The 12,159-nt window shown below is 43.7% G+C and overlaps 1 protein-coding gene across 15 annotated transcripts in view; it reads left to right on the plus strand.

Moving 5' to 3' along the window:
* Positions 1 to 12,159, plus strand: part of ST8SIA1 (ST8 alpha-N-acetyl-neuraminide alpha-2,8-sialyltransferase 1) — a 325,545-nt gene that overhangs the window by 60,251 nt on the left and 253,135 nt on the right. For 14 of the 15 annotated variants that reach the window (XR_016441877.1, XR_016441878.1, XR_016441879.1 and 11 more), the window contains 2 exons: positions 1,926 to 2,003; positions 8,885 to 9,029. Coding sequence is in view for 12 of the 15 variants with exons in the window: in XM_090043631.1 (XP_089899757.1) it covers positions 1,926 to 2,003; positions 8,885 to 9,029 (223 nt within the window). In the remaining 3 variants the exon portion in view is untranslated. The remainder of the gene's footprint in view (positions 1 to 1,925; positions 2,004 to 8,884; positions 9,030 to 12,159) is intronic. The other variant, XM_090043625.1, reaches the window with a different exon arrangement.

Raw genomic sequence — 12,159 nt, forward strand, 5'->3', positions numbered from 1 at the left:
AATGAAAAAGGCTGTTGGGGTCCTTGGCTGCTTGGTTGGATGTCTGAACAGTGTCACCTCTCTGGTCAGGGTCTTGGCCCCTGTCACCATCATGAGGTGAACTACTGGTCTCCTCCACACTTCCATGAAATATAGGTAGCCCCAGAGGAGACAGTTGATTGTTTCCTCCTTCCATCAGCATGTTTTCCCGGGGAAGGCCAGTGAGCCTCTCTGCCCCTTTCTGTGTTTCACTACCTGCATGGGGAGTGCCTAGTGGGATACCTGCCAGTTCAAGTCCCTGTGTTCCTTCTGAAGGTCCTTGTGGAAAATACATTCCCACATAGCCTGGCATCTATCTCCAGATAGTATATCTGTGAAAGAAAGTCTAGATGTTGCCCTAACCATCTCCTGCATTTTACGGTAGTTTTTTGGGGTCTTTGGTTTCTTGTTGTTTAGTATGTACTTGTTCTAAAAGTTCTCAAATCTTGTGTGGTATGAGTTCAAAGCCAAAGGCTTATGGTTTATCACATAGTTCATTGGGTTGGGCCACACCAGAGTCAACAGTATATTTAAGCTACAGTGACTCCAGAGCTCAGCACTGCTCAGGATGTATGTCTACTCCAGATACACCCGGCAAAGGGTCCATGTCCTAATTAGCCTCTACTCATGACTGGAACTGGATGATCTTGTCACAAGTCTTGGAATGCTTCAAAAATGTATATGCAGGTGACTTGCAGGGCAACCTGGTCTAGCTTCATCTCACGGAGGGTGAGGGCCACACTAATCATATGTGCCAGACTGAGAGCGGGGGCAAGAGAGGGATTCTGGGTGAACTATATGCAATGTTGTGGCTGACCATGACTGGAAAAAAGAGCTGGCAGTGAGGGGAACTGTGCAGAATGGGAACTACCAGTATGGGCCATGTCTTATTCAGTTGGGCTGCACTAACATATTCTTCTGTTAGGTTCCCATCAGTATGTTTGCCTAATATGGGCCATGTGTTTTATAGCCATGCTCAGTATTGGCTGTATTTCATCAATTTCATAGTTGGTTTCCACTGCTGAGCACATGCTGCTTTTGACAGCAGTTTAATGATAGAGAATGTATTTAATGAGATTTCCTTGTATGTGGTTATAAGATGAGGCACTTTTTTCCCCATGGTAATACAGGGGGTAGAGGGGGAGATAACCTTGTCTTGTATTTGAGTAAAATCCGTATAATACACTTATACATTTGCCAGGTATGGAATCTTAATTATTGTGGTCTAATCTTATATTCGGGGTTGTCTTAGATCCAAGTAAATACAGTGTTTCTCTGATCAGTTGTTTATGCTGAAGGAATTGAATATTAGTGAATAGTTGTTTTTGGAGGGTGATGTGCCTTCACATCAAAATGGATAAATCCATTTGTGGATTTATAGAGATCTATCATGACCCACAGTCAAATTGACAAGCTGTTTTATTCAGTAGCACCTGTACTATATAGGTTGTGAGTTTGGTTCCTTTTGAGGGAATTCCCTAATGTAGCAAAGAAAGGAAAGAGTATCAAACTAAGGATAAACCCGAGCAATGAAAATCAAATCCGGGATTGAGTTTTTAACATCCCCAAAATTTTATGGAAGTTCAGAGTCAGAGGTTTATTTCAGAATAATCTCCCATTGTGTTGCACAGTTTAGCTCTGGATCTCTTCAGCAGAGCATTTGCCAGGAAATAGATGTTTTAGTACAAGAGACAGTTCATCTGTATTGTGTAGTAGTTAGATGGTAGTAATTAAATTCTGTTCATCAAGAAGAGTTGTGAAAACCTTTCCTGTTGAAGCCCAAAAGATCACCCATGGTTTTCCTTTGGACAGGAACTTGTGTCTTTTGGTGTATTAAGGGGATTTTTGGTTTTCGCTCAAAAGCATGTAGCGTACTTTAATTTCAGATGATTTTTTCTTTATTTCAGCTTATTTTCTCTCAAGCAAAACAGACGTTTGGAACCAGTGTTAACTGAAATGCAAACAAAAGGGTCAGCAAATCTCATGTAAGCCTGCATTTTGGAGTCTTATGGAACTCCAGGTTCACAGTCTCCTTTTAATAATAATCAGCAATGTTTTATGGCAATAATATAATATTACAGTTACAAGACTAGGAGGTGGGAATTCTACACACTAATCTTAAATTTCCCTTTGAGTCTCTATATGAATGTAGATGTGGATCCTCAATAAAGTGTATGCACCTTTCTACATCTCCAGATGCCTCGATCCACCATGTAGACAACACTGACACCTGTAAAAGTGCCACTCAGCTATCACCTAACCCTATAAGAACCTTATGGGTTATTTGCAAAGCCACCAAGACAACAAGTTTCTAGAAGCCCTAATCCTAGCCAAACCCCTAAAGTCCATGAAATGTGTATCCTTGTGTTCCTCTGCTAGTTGTATTGTCAAAGTATATGCAAAGCTGAGTGCTGCAATGTCTATGTATCTTTAGAGGATCTACCTCAGACAACTGAATTCCTTCCATCTGCAGGTTTCCATGGAGATCAAATAATACTTCACAGTGATACTTTGAGACAGAGGCCAGGTACAGACATTACACTTTTACTGGTATAAGTGATTGGAAACTTCTATACCCATAATAGAACAGAAGTTCAGCACATGTAGACTGGTTTAAAAATGGTGGAATGTGCCCTTCCCATCACCTGCAACACTTTATACTAACAGGAGTTGGCTTACCAATGTAAATATTTTAATGCAGGGTTTTCACTGATATGTGTATTTACTGCTACAGGTTTCCCTTGCTTTATGAGGGTTCTGTATATGCAGATTCACTCTTATGCAATGACCCATTTTATACCTAAAATTTGTTATATGTGAGGTAAATTCACTCTTATGCAATTGGCATAGGTGCCTCCCCCAAGCAGGTAAGTCTGTGGGGGAAGGGGGAGGGGGAGGGAAAAGGGCCATGGGCAGAGGGGCAGATTGAGAACTCAGAGATGAGGGAAGCAGCAGGGCACACGGAGGTGCAGCAGCTGGGGTGAGAGGGGCCCTGTCTGGGCTGGGTGATGGGACAAGTGGAGGCCTGGGGCCAATTTGACCCAGGGCAGAGCAGTTTATGCCAGGGATGGGGGCACAGGGTGTCAGTCCTAGGTTCTGGGTTGTGATGTTGGGCAACAGGTGGGCTGGCTGGGATATGAGGGTGCTGAAAGTACAGTCATGTGACTAGATGGCAGGTGGGAATCTGGCCCCCTGTTGGCTGGTCTGACCAGGTGCAATTTATGCCCATGGTCAGCATCTATACATGCGTTGCATCGCAGTTAATTACCTGCTGTAAGATAGTACATTAATTAGCGTTAATTAGTTCACTGAGGCCTAATAGCATTGCATGTGTAGACATTGATGTTTAATTCACAGCTAGTTAGTCTACTCCGCAGTTAAGCGTAGGTGTAGGTGTGGACACTGAGGCCAGATTTTCACTGAAGATAGGAACTACGAGGTTTGATCCATTATTATTTTAAGGTATTACATATGGAACTTGACTGAGATCAGGCCCTATTATGCTAGTTCTTGTGCAAGACAGTTGCTGTCCTGAAGACATTACAAAGTAGACTAAAAAAGGCAGAAAATGAATTAGAGAAAGGAAATGTTACTATTACCAAAGGGCGAATGTGTCTTCTGTTCACTATCAATCTAAACTCTAAAGGTATGCTGCTTACAGATTTGCTATCAATCTAAAGTCTAAAGTTCCACCCACATAACTTAGGTCCATTCCGCCTTGGGCTTTTTGAATGTCTGTCAAACCTCGTTAGTCTTAGAGTACATTCCTACTGAAGTTAGGATCTATTAGCCTGTGCTCTATGCTGCCTCAGCTAGGCTTCTATGGACACCCAACCTAATTAGTTTAGATCTAGCTTTGCATATCCTAAATTCATTTATTTAATTTGTTTAATCTGTTGAAGAAGAGCTTTCTCATGCTTTTTGTTTCTATCAAGAGGTATAGGCTCTCCCTTGGGACTTTAAACTGGAAGGCAGCTCCCTGAGGCAGGGCCATGGAAAACAAGGGAGGGTCAGGGACTGGAAGGATAGGGTCTCAGAGCTGGAAGAATCTAGGGCTCTTCCCTACTTTAGAAGTAACGCTTGATAGGCTTCAGGAGGTATTCTCAGAGACCAGATGGATCTGAGGAGGTCCTGGGCAAGCAGACCCCTGGGGGGAATCCCTGAAGCATAGCTGGGGCAAAGAAGTATCCCTGCAGCCCATGTCCTGAAGTGGAACCATTAGTGGAGCCTTTGCTCCCCCACTGATGACCTTCTGCAGATGAACAAGGTGGGCTGGAGTTGAAATTGATGAGCTTTTGGGAAAACAACAGGTTTGTCTTGGCTTTGCATTCTTAGTGCAAAAGTGGTATGATTCATAGGTGGATGTGATCCCCCAGGCAGCCAGATTGTTGGTAATTTTCTCGGCACTTGGCTGTCCTTGAGAATCTCTGGAGATGCAGGGATCACTGCACACTGGCTGCCTAATAGGGTCTGTGCGAAGCTTCGGTAGCAGATTCAATTCGGAGGAGATTCGCCCCGGTTCAGGGACCAAATCTAATCAAATCAGGAGACCAATTAAAAGCTCTGAATTGATCTGGAGCATCCAAATCAATTCAGAAAAGCTTCAGAAAAGATTTGGCCACTTTGGAGAATTGGCCATAGACTAAACAGGCAGATGTGGGTGTGGCAGCACTGGGAGCTGGGGCTATGCCCTGCTGCCGCCTGGAGTGAGCCAAACCTGCGTGTCACTCCCCCCACGTCAGCTGGGCAAGTGGCAGTAGGGCATATCCCCCATGGCTCCCCACAATAGGGCAGAGGCAGGCACAGCCAGAGGAGTCACGGGAAAAGCTCCTGCCCTGCCCAGCCCCATCCTCTGCCTGGGCCCATCCCCTGCCTGGCCCAGCTTCCCAGCACTTAAAAAAAAAAGCCAAAAAAAGGGCCCCTTTCTCAATGGCTCTAGCAGCAGCAACTGGGGCCTCTGAGGGCTTGTGGTAGAGCCCCCCTCACAGCACGGGGCAGTGGGGATCATCCCCTCCCGCTTGGCACCTGCGCAGCAGCTGCCCCATGGCGTGGTTGCAGCGTGGTTTGGCAGGGCACTGTGGGCTGTCCGAGAGCTTGGGCAGCTCCAGCAGTCAGCCGGAGCCTGGCACTGCTAAGCCTCAGGAGGCCAGCTTACAGACACCGTGCAATGCCCAGCCAAACTGTGCTGCACCGACGTGATGAGTCAGCTGCTGCGTGGGTGCTAAGCAGAGGGGACTCTGCCATGAGCGTCCAGATGTCCCAGTCACCACTGCTGCACCTGGTGGCTGTGGAGCTTTAAAAAAACAGCCTCACACTCACTGGTTGAAGCAGTGGTGATTGGGGCCTCTGGGTGCTCATGGCAGAGCACTCCCACACAGCATGGGGCAGTGGGGGGGGCAGCAGGGATTGCTGCTCCATTGCACAGGTGCAGTGTGGCTTGGCAGGGCACTGCTTTCTGGGAGCTGAGATGGCTTCATGTGTCAGCTGGAGCCTAGCACTGCTCAGACCCAGTGGCCTCAGCTCCTAGGCAGCGCGCAGTGCCCTGCTAGCTGCACTGCCCCTGCGCCATGGGGCAGCTTCTGCATGGGTGCCAGGTGGACAGAGTGATCCCTGCTGTCCCCCACTGCCCCGTGCTGCATGGGGGCAGGGCTTTGCCACGAGTGCTCAGAGGCCCAAGTTGGTTAGTGCAGGGCTGGTTAGTGCAGGGCTTTTTTTTTTTTTTTTTAAAGATCCGGGACTATGCTGGGGCTGGGTGGGGAATGTAGCCAGGCAGGGCAGCCATGGGGGCTTCTCCTGTGGCTCCCTCCACCCAGGGAGAGGCAGGCGCAGCTGGAGGAGCAGTGGGAGAACCTGCAACCACCTGGCTGTGCCTGCCTCTCCGCAGCTGATCCAAATCACCAAACCTCTCCGAATCATTGCCAAATGTTCTGAAGCTGATTTGGCCAAATCGATTCAGGACAATGATCTGAATCTCCAAATAGAATCACTGTCCTCCGAATCAGCCAGATCCAAGCCGAATACTTCCCTATTTGCACAGGCCTACTGCCTAACTGCAGAGTGCTGGAAGTACATACTCTTGCCATGCTCTGCAGCTTTCCGCACCAGGCACTGAATGACTGTACATGCTTGTCCTGTCAGGTTTTTGTGGCACTGCAAACTTTTTAGAAATTTTTAGCACTTCAAACAAATGTCTGTCTGTACCCTTCGCTATGTGGCAAAAGTGCTTCAGAGAGGGATTTCGGATGTCTCTCAACCACTCTTGAATCTCAATCTTTTCAGTAACTGCAGATCTGTGATGGAGGTTTTATTTTGGGCTTCAGGATGGGTGTAACATGAAATCCCTCCTTTAGTACAAAGAAGTCAGAAATTTTTCACCATAACCAGTAGTAATAGAAACTGCCATTCTAGATCATATTAGTGTTGTGTCTCTGAGGATGGTGCAAGCAAATCCTACAGTAGGGGGTTATAGGATAAGCTGCCTCAAAGAAAATTTCTTCCTAAATTTCATAAGCTAGAGGTTTCCTTACGCCCTGGAGCAGAAGCATCTAGTTCTGAGCTAAAATGCGTATAAATTTCTCTTTGTTATTTGGAATCTTGTGCCTGGTCTTAATATTATCATGAGTATAATATTCTTAATAATATATGGCTATGAGTTCCATATATTATTTATGCACTACATGCAACTTATTTCCTTTTACCTGTTTTAATTTTCTACATTTCAGTTTCATTGAATAGCCCCTTGCTCTTGTTCCAGCATTCAATCCACCTTCTCTAGTTACTTTCTATGCTTCATTCTCTATTAATATTCTTCCTGTGTACTTTCATTTTCTTCAGTGGGCTGCTTTATGGTGCCTTGATGTTAGTGCCTTAGGCACAACAGAATGAACAACTATAAATAGATACTTCAGGGCTTGGGGGAGCATCTATTCACCAAGGCCCCCAGGAGAGGATGAGAAATAATGGGCACAAACTGATTGAAGATAGCTTCAGGTTTGACATAGGGAAAAACTTCTTTACAAGTTGAGTGCTGAGGGTTTGGTACGGTCTCCCCTCAGAGGTGGTACAGTCATCCACCCTGGCAATCTTCAAAAAACGTCTTTCCTCCCATCTTGCTGGGATCATCTGATCCCAGCAGTCTTTCCTGGCCAAGTGCAGGGGGGATGGACCTGATGATCTGTAAGGTCCTTTCCAGCCCCTAAATATCTATGAAACAAGCATCCCAGGTAGAAATAGGAAATAATTACTTATTAGAGCTCAATAGAATATTTTTAATTATGAAACATTTTGTAGTATCCATTTTCACAAGGGTTCAAAAGGGTCCCATTTTAATTTTAATTTAAAAGTTTTTTTAAAAGTTGTTAAAAGTTATACCATTTTTTCATTCAGTAAAAATCAGCAGTTTTTTGGTAAATGAAGAATTTTGAAAGTAGGTTTTTGATAACATTTGATTTGGTGTAAACTTTTTTGCAAACCTAGAAAGTTATGAAGTCAGCATTTTTGGGAATTATTTATGGTTTTGAATAAAAGCCCATTTCAAATATGAACATCAGCTGCTATCTTTAGGAGCTGATGTTCATATTGTGCCTTCCCCCTCTAACCTTTCTATCAGGTGCCAGTGGCAGCAGTCAAGGTTTGAAGTCTAATGCTTTTGGGGACAAATAAGAACACAACCTTTACTGTATATTTAAAATCAAATGATCAAAACTCAATTGATTATCTAGAATGTTGCCAATCCCCAGAGTTCCAAGTATTAATTGTTCAGCTTGTTGAGGTCCAGAACTCATAGTCCCAAAGTGATACCCATCCACACAAACCCTAGTCATGGGTTCAGTCAAACTCAGTGCAATCAATATATAGAACTGGAAGAGTGGTTATCTGCTTATTGGCTCCAGTGCACAGAAGTCTGCTTCCCCTGGTACTACTCCCACCTACTTCTACCTGGCCCAGTTCTGTGATCCTTGCTTAGAGCACTAAAGACAGTGGCACTAGTACTGAAACTTTACTCACATGAGTACTCCTGCCATACAGTTAATTCCATGAATAGGATTATTCTTTAGAGCATATGTAGGACTGATTAAATACTTCATAGGAACAATTTTCCCCTCACAAAAATCCAGACACTTCTTGAGTGGAATACAGTATCTTTGTTTAACTGTATTTAATGAGACTATAGTTTGGGAAGAGGAGAGGAGAATGCCATGCACAATTTCAACTTAATGAAGTTTTTCAAGACAGAATTTAATCAAGGTAGAGGAACAAACAATTTTCCTCCTAAGAAGAAACAGACCTGAACTGATCAGTCTAGTCTCAGACCTGAACTGATGGTTGGAACTACAATTTTGGGGGGTTTCTATAGGCTTATCTGTGTACTTTACAACCTACTTTTAAAATTCATATATTTGATTTTGATGTCTGTGATTCTTAGAGAGCTCTGATGGGTTTTTTATTTATTCATTGCACCTAGTTGAAAAACAAAAATATTTTTCAGTAAACATCAAATTTTATCCAGAAAAAGTTTGTGGAAAAATTATCTAAGGATTTCCTGAACCAAATCAAAATTGTTCATCTGGAAGTGCAGGAATGACCATGAAATAATTGGGTTTTCATTTGAATTTCTAAATACCTTGTAGTCTGAATATTTTGTTAGGGTGCATTATTTGTTGTATTGGCAACACAGAAATCTCCTTTTTTCTGGCTGGTTGTTAGTACAGTTAAAGGTCACCAGGCCTGATTTAGCCACATTACAAGATGTATGGAATATCAGTTGGCTAGAACTTCAAGTAAAAATGAAAAGTCTCTCAATGAGGAGCCAATCACTAAGTCCTAATGAACACATTTCTTCTTCTCTTTTTGTTGCTTTGATTAGGAAACTGCTGGAAGACTGTTGTGATCCTGGTCATCTCTTTGCTATGACAAAACAGAATTCCCCCATGGGAAAGAACCTCTGGTTTGATGGGGAATTCTTATACTCCTTCACTATTGACAATGCAACTTACTCCCTTTTCCCACAGGTTAGTAACATTCTTATTCTTTTCACTTCATCCCTTTATTCTCCTTTAGAAGATAACACTGTAAAAGCTAAATCAGTCTGGCTAGAAGACTGATTATAAGAAATAAACTGCATCTGCACTTCTCATTGCTGAACATTCTCTTGTAATTTTTTAAAATTTAGATGTACCATAAATTTAAAACAACATTAATTACATACATAGCCAGAAGAGTAGCTATAAATATTTTTCCTGTGGCTACTTAGCCCCAGCATTTGAAGACTGTGATACTGACTTAAGATCTTGACTCTTTTTAAGTTATATATTTGTCATTTCTTGTGACCCAAGTGCTCAAATTTCAGTAAATTACATTTTCAAAGGCATCTCTGAAACCATGAGGGGTAGAAACTAAGTACAAGGCTCAGATTCTTGCCTGTTTGCCCACCTTGAGAAGCTAGAGCTTTAAATAAAGCATCAACTCTGGCAAGGCTTGTGACAAAATTGAGTTGGTAGTGCAACAAATCTCACTGTGAAGACTATTGAAGAAATTTACATTCCTCATCTAGCCTGCCAGGATCTGCCAGTATTCCTGGCTTAATCCCTTTTTTTCCTTCCAAAGGGCAGCTTTTGGCTTGCATTTGGGCCCAAATTCAATTTGAATCAATTCCAAGGAAGTCAGTGGAATTGTAGCCATTATATCACGGTTGAATATATCAAATCGTGTTTTAATTTAAAAGGCCAACAAATAACTGAAGGGCTAAATTCTGATTTCAGTTAAACTGATGTAAAATGGAGTAACTCCTTAATCTTTGTGACTTCTGAATCTGAATTGATTTTAGATTTATATTAATCACAAATAACCCATTAAGCTGCTCATAAAAGAGTTCCTAGTTATTTTTAATGGTCAAACCCCATATCTCCAGTTTTTGTTCTTTTTGTTCAGATTGGAATTTAACTAATCTACAGTTTGAAATAAGTAAAGATTACCTATTGTCATGCCTGTTGATGCTGTGGGACGATGAGCGATGCGTTCTTCTGGAGCTTGAGGAGCTTGATCCTGTGCACCCTGGGAATTTCTGCACAGGATCAAGCAGAAGAATTAGCTGAGTTACCGCAATAGTTGCACCAGCCCACAATACTTTAAGTGTTCCAAGCTGTTGGACTAGCCCCATCCCTATTACCAACCCATGTTTAAGTCAAAATGGAAACATCCTATAGTTTAAAGTTACTTGTCTTCCTAGCCACCCCTTCCCTGGACAGAAATTGTAGGATATGTTGGCAGATGTAGAATTCTACTTCCTGAGGGATGGAGGCAGTTAACCGATCTGGGGTTCTAGAGGAACTTGAATAGTTTAGCCTCCAGGTTATAGGGAGACATTAAAATTGAGAGAATTTAAAAACAAAAAATAGAAGTATTGTGGCCAACTCCTTCAACCTGAATTGGTTATAGTGGTATGTGAGCTCTGTTATACCTAAAGCTCTTTGTTTGGAAGATTAACACTAAGGATTCTAAAATTTCTGTGCTTCTTTTGACTTGGAATCTGTGTCTCAATTGAGCATGGTAGAGTTTAGTGGTCTAAATTTTGTTATTTCATCAACTGGTTCCTAAGATAAAACCTGCACAGATACATTCACAAGCCACAGGAGCATTCAATAAAATCAACCCAGTTATTTCAGGTTTTTAAAAAATGTGCACATGTAGCTTAAACCATGACTCAAAGCACTTCCCAAATGATCTATGTTGCTATACATTTATCTCAGCCAGTGCACAGCATCTGTTTCCTCTTTAGAGAGACGGTGTTGAAAATTTTATTAGCAAAAACATTGAGCTTTGCAGTATGGCATTGTAGGGGAGTGAATCTTTAGCCACAGTATGTACCACCTCCCCGTCTCAGGACCGCCCACTGGAGGCGGAAGGAGTGACTCACCACTGGGTGGGTGTTCGTGCGCGCCTGTCTCGCCTGCCATGACTTTGATGATGACTCCAATAGGTTCAGTTGGTCCAGCGTGTACAGTCCAGAAATGAGACTCTTTCACTCCGGGGTCCCAGGTTGATGAGGGCTCCTCCACCCTACACCCTCGCCTGATCCACCGGGGGCGACCGTCCAACTGGATCGGTCATTCGTTTGTGATGTTCCAAAAAGGAAAACAAGGTGCAGCCAATGAAAAAAACCACAGCCGAGGGCACCTGGCTGAATTCAGCCATCTCAATGGCATGTGGTCAGTCATTAACTTGAATTCGCGCCCCAATAGATAATACCTGAAGTAGTCCACTCCCCACTGGATGGCCAGGCACTCTCGCTCAGTGGTGGAATACCTTTTCTCATGTTCATTTAACTTTCGGCTGGTGAACGCGATGGGCCGCTCCGCTTCTTCCACCTCCTGGGTAAGGACCACCCCCAGGGCGTAGGCCAAGGCGTCGGTCTGTAGGGTGAAAGGTAAGGCAAAATTGGGGGTATGAAGCATTGCCTCCTGGCACAGGGCCCGTTTGAGTTTTTCGAAGGCCTGTCACCGTTCTGTATTCCACTCTATGGCATATGTCTTGCACCCCTTCGTTGTCTCCACCAACGGGTGGGCGATTTCCGCAAACCAGGGTATGAATCGCCGGTAGTAGCTAGCCAGGCCTAAAAACGCCCGCATTTGCTTTTTCGTTGCGGGCGCCACGTAGTTTTTAATGGCTTCGACTTTGTCCATCAAGGGCCTCACACGTCCCTGTCCAACCAGAAAACCTAGGTATTTGGTCTCCCATTTACCCAAGGCGCATTTTTTCGGATTGGCTGTGAGTCCTGCCTGCCTTAACTCGAGCAGGACAGCCTTCAGAGCTCTTAAGTGCTGTTCCCAGGTCTCTGTGTAGATGACGATGTCGTCTATATACGCCAACGCGTACTCCTGATGGGGCACGAGGACCCAGTCTATTAGTCGCTGGAAGGTGGCTGCAGCCCCGTTCAGCCCAAACGGCATCCTTTTAAATTCAAAGAGGCCCCAAGACGTGCCAAAAGCCGTCTTTGGCTGATCCTCTTTTCTTAATGGGATCTGCTAGTACCCTTTCAACAAATCTAGCGTAGATATGAATTTAGCTTGTCCTATGCATTCGACTAGTTCATTTACCTGAGGCATAGGGAATGCATCAAATTGAGTAAGTGCGTTCAATTTC

Source organism: Crocodylus siamensis, chromosome 4 (genome assembly GCF_052110815.1).
Source record: "Crocodylus siamensis isolate JL-2025a chromosome 4, ASM5211081v1, whole genome shotgun sequence".
NCBI lineage: Eukaryota > Metazoa > Chordata > Crocodylia > Crocodylidae > Crocodylus > Crocodylus siamensis.